This window comes from Alligator sinensis, unplaced genomic scaffold (assembly GCF_000455745.1).
Source record: "Alligator sinensis unplaced genomic scaffold, ASM45574v1 scaffold3003_1, whole genome shotgun sequence".
NCBI classification, from domain to species: Eukaryota; Metazoa; Chordata; order Crocodylia; family Alligatoridae; genus Alligator; species Alligator sinensis.
This window is the reverse complement of record NW_005844553.1, coordinates 255-2,172: the sequence shown is the minus strand read 5'-3', so window position 1 is coordinate 2,172 and position 1,918 is coordinate 255. Positions and strand designations below refer to the sequence as shown.

Sequence of the window (1,918 nt, the reverse complement as noted above, 5' to 3'; positions counted from 1 at the left end):
AGCAACACTAACTGCTGCTGTCCTGTCCTTTCCTTACGCCCAAGGTTTTATAGGGGGCGCAGTTCAATCTGATTTCACAGCTGACTCCCATCTATGTCCCAGTAAAGGCCTTGTACCTTTGTAGCACTCTGCCCAGGGCTCCCCTCACCTCCTTGTTGCGCAGACTGTAGATAAGGGGATTCAGCATGGGGTTGAGAACAGCGTAGAAGACAGAAACCACTTGTCCTTGTCTGGGGAGTGCTGTGCCTGGCGCTGCATGTACATGAACATCCCCGTCCCATAGAATATGGTCACCACAGTCATGTGAGAGGAGCATGTGGAGAAGGCTTTCTGGCGCCCCACAGCAGAGCCAATCTTCAGTATAGCCCGAATGATGCCAATGTAAGAAATCGGGACAAGGAAGAGAGGGACCATGAGGGTGAAGAAACCCCCTATAAACATCATTTTCTCTGTGCTGGAGGTGTCCGCACAGGATAACTTGATCAGGGCTGGGGTTTCACAGAAGAAATGATTGATGACATTGGGGCCACACAGCACTGGCCACAAGAAAGGTGAAGGAATGGCTGTTGCCAGGATGCCAATTGCCCATGATGCTGCTGCCAGGTTGATGCACACTCTCCTGTCCATGACAGTATTGTAGTGCAGGGGGTTGCATATGGCTACATAGCGGTCAAAAGCCATCACCATGAGGATGAGGCATTCAGTGGAGCCCAGGATCAAAGCGATGCAGACCTGCGCTGCACACAGCTCATAGGAAATGCTCTTGCTCCCTGTCAGGATGTTAGTCAGCATTTTCGGGACCACAATAGAAACATAGCACAAGTTCAAGAAGGCCAGGTTGCTGAGGAAAAAGTACATAGGGGTGTGCAGTTGAGAGTCCAAGGAGGCCAGTGTGATTATAGTGAGGTTTCCCAGCACAGTCACAGCATAGACCAAGGAAAACACCACAAAAATGAGCCACTGCAGCTCTCGCTGGTCAGAAAGTCCCAGCAGAATGACCTCTCTGCCCATGCTGTGATTCCTCTTTCCCACCTTGCTCTCCATGCTAGACCCAGAATTGTGTAGGCCAAATGTGGACGGAGATATGCACAGACCTGCAGAAAGGGACAAAAGGAATTGTGGGTTAGAATGACAGTATGGGAATAGACCCTGATGTTATTAAATGTTGCACGACGGGTAGGAGAAAAGATTGAACCTGTCATCTCTTGAGTTGGACACACAGGTTTTAACTATGCGGTTTGAGAGACCTCCTCTGCATATCAGCTGGAAAAGGGAGACAAAAATCCTGTTGGGACTTGGTGGATGTTGAACTGAGCGGTGACACACGGCCAGAGGTGGAAAGAACGCCCAGATCTGAGTGTGGTAATCATTTACAATGACTATCATAAGCATAATATGCCCAGTGCATCAGAACTGACCCCAGATTATACCTATCTCATGCATGCAGTGTTTGCATTCAGCGCAACAAAAAACAAATGCTGTGTATGATATTCTCTCTTGGTTTTTTTCCTCCGTCTTCTCTCAATCAAAAAACAACCTTGCACTTGCCCTAGCTTCCCAGAGTAAATGCTTTGAGAATTTTATTCTAGATCACCAACCGAACCAGCCAAGAAACACTCCTCAGGACCATGACTTCCTGCTTACACGTGGAGCAGCCATTTACCTGCAGCGGTACTTCCCAAAGTAAGGAAGGGTGAGAGATTTTGGCTCACAGTGAGTGGACATAGGGAGCTCTGTAGAGCTGATGATATTTTAGTGGGGTGATTTGCTCTTCTCACTTTCCTCTCTGCACACCACAGGGTGTGCCAGACTGCCATGGCCCCTCACACACTCAGCACCCCTGCCATCCTGAATTGTTCCATGCAACTCAATGGAGGAAGGGGCTATCCAGAATGAGTTTGGGTATCCAAATTTGACC

The 1,918-nt window shown here is 48.7% G+C and overlaps 1 protein-coding gene across 1 annotated transcript; it reads right to left on the bottom strand.

Annotated features, from left to right (window-relative positions):
- Nucleotides 1-180: 180 nt before the first annotated feature.
- Nucleotides 181-1,044, bottom strand: LOC102373205 (olfactory receptor 2B6-like). The gene has a single exon (XM_014527791.2). The coding sequence runs from the start codon at nucleotides 1,042-1,044 to the stop codon at nucleotides 181-183; it is 864 nt and encodes a 287-aa protein (XP_014383277.2).
- Nucleotides 1,045-1,918: the final 874 nt, after the last annotated feature.

Bases quoted from the DNA above. Each gene is read 5' to 3' on its own strand.
- LOC102373205 (XM_014527791.2), bottom strand. From the start codon at position 1,044: ATGGAGAGCAAGGTGGGAAAGAGGAATCACAGCATGGGCAGAGAGGTC.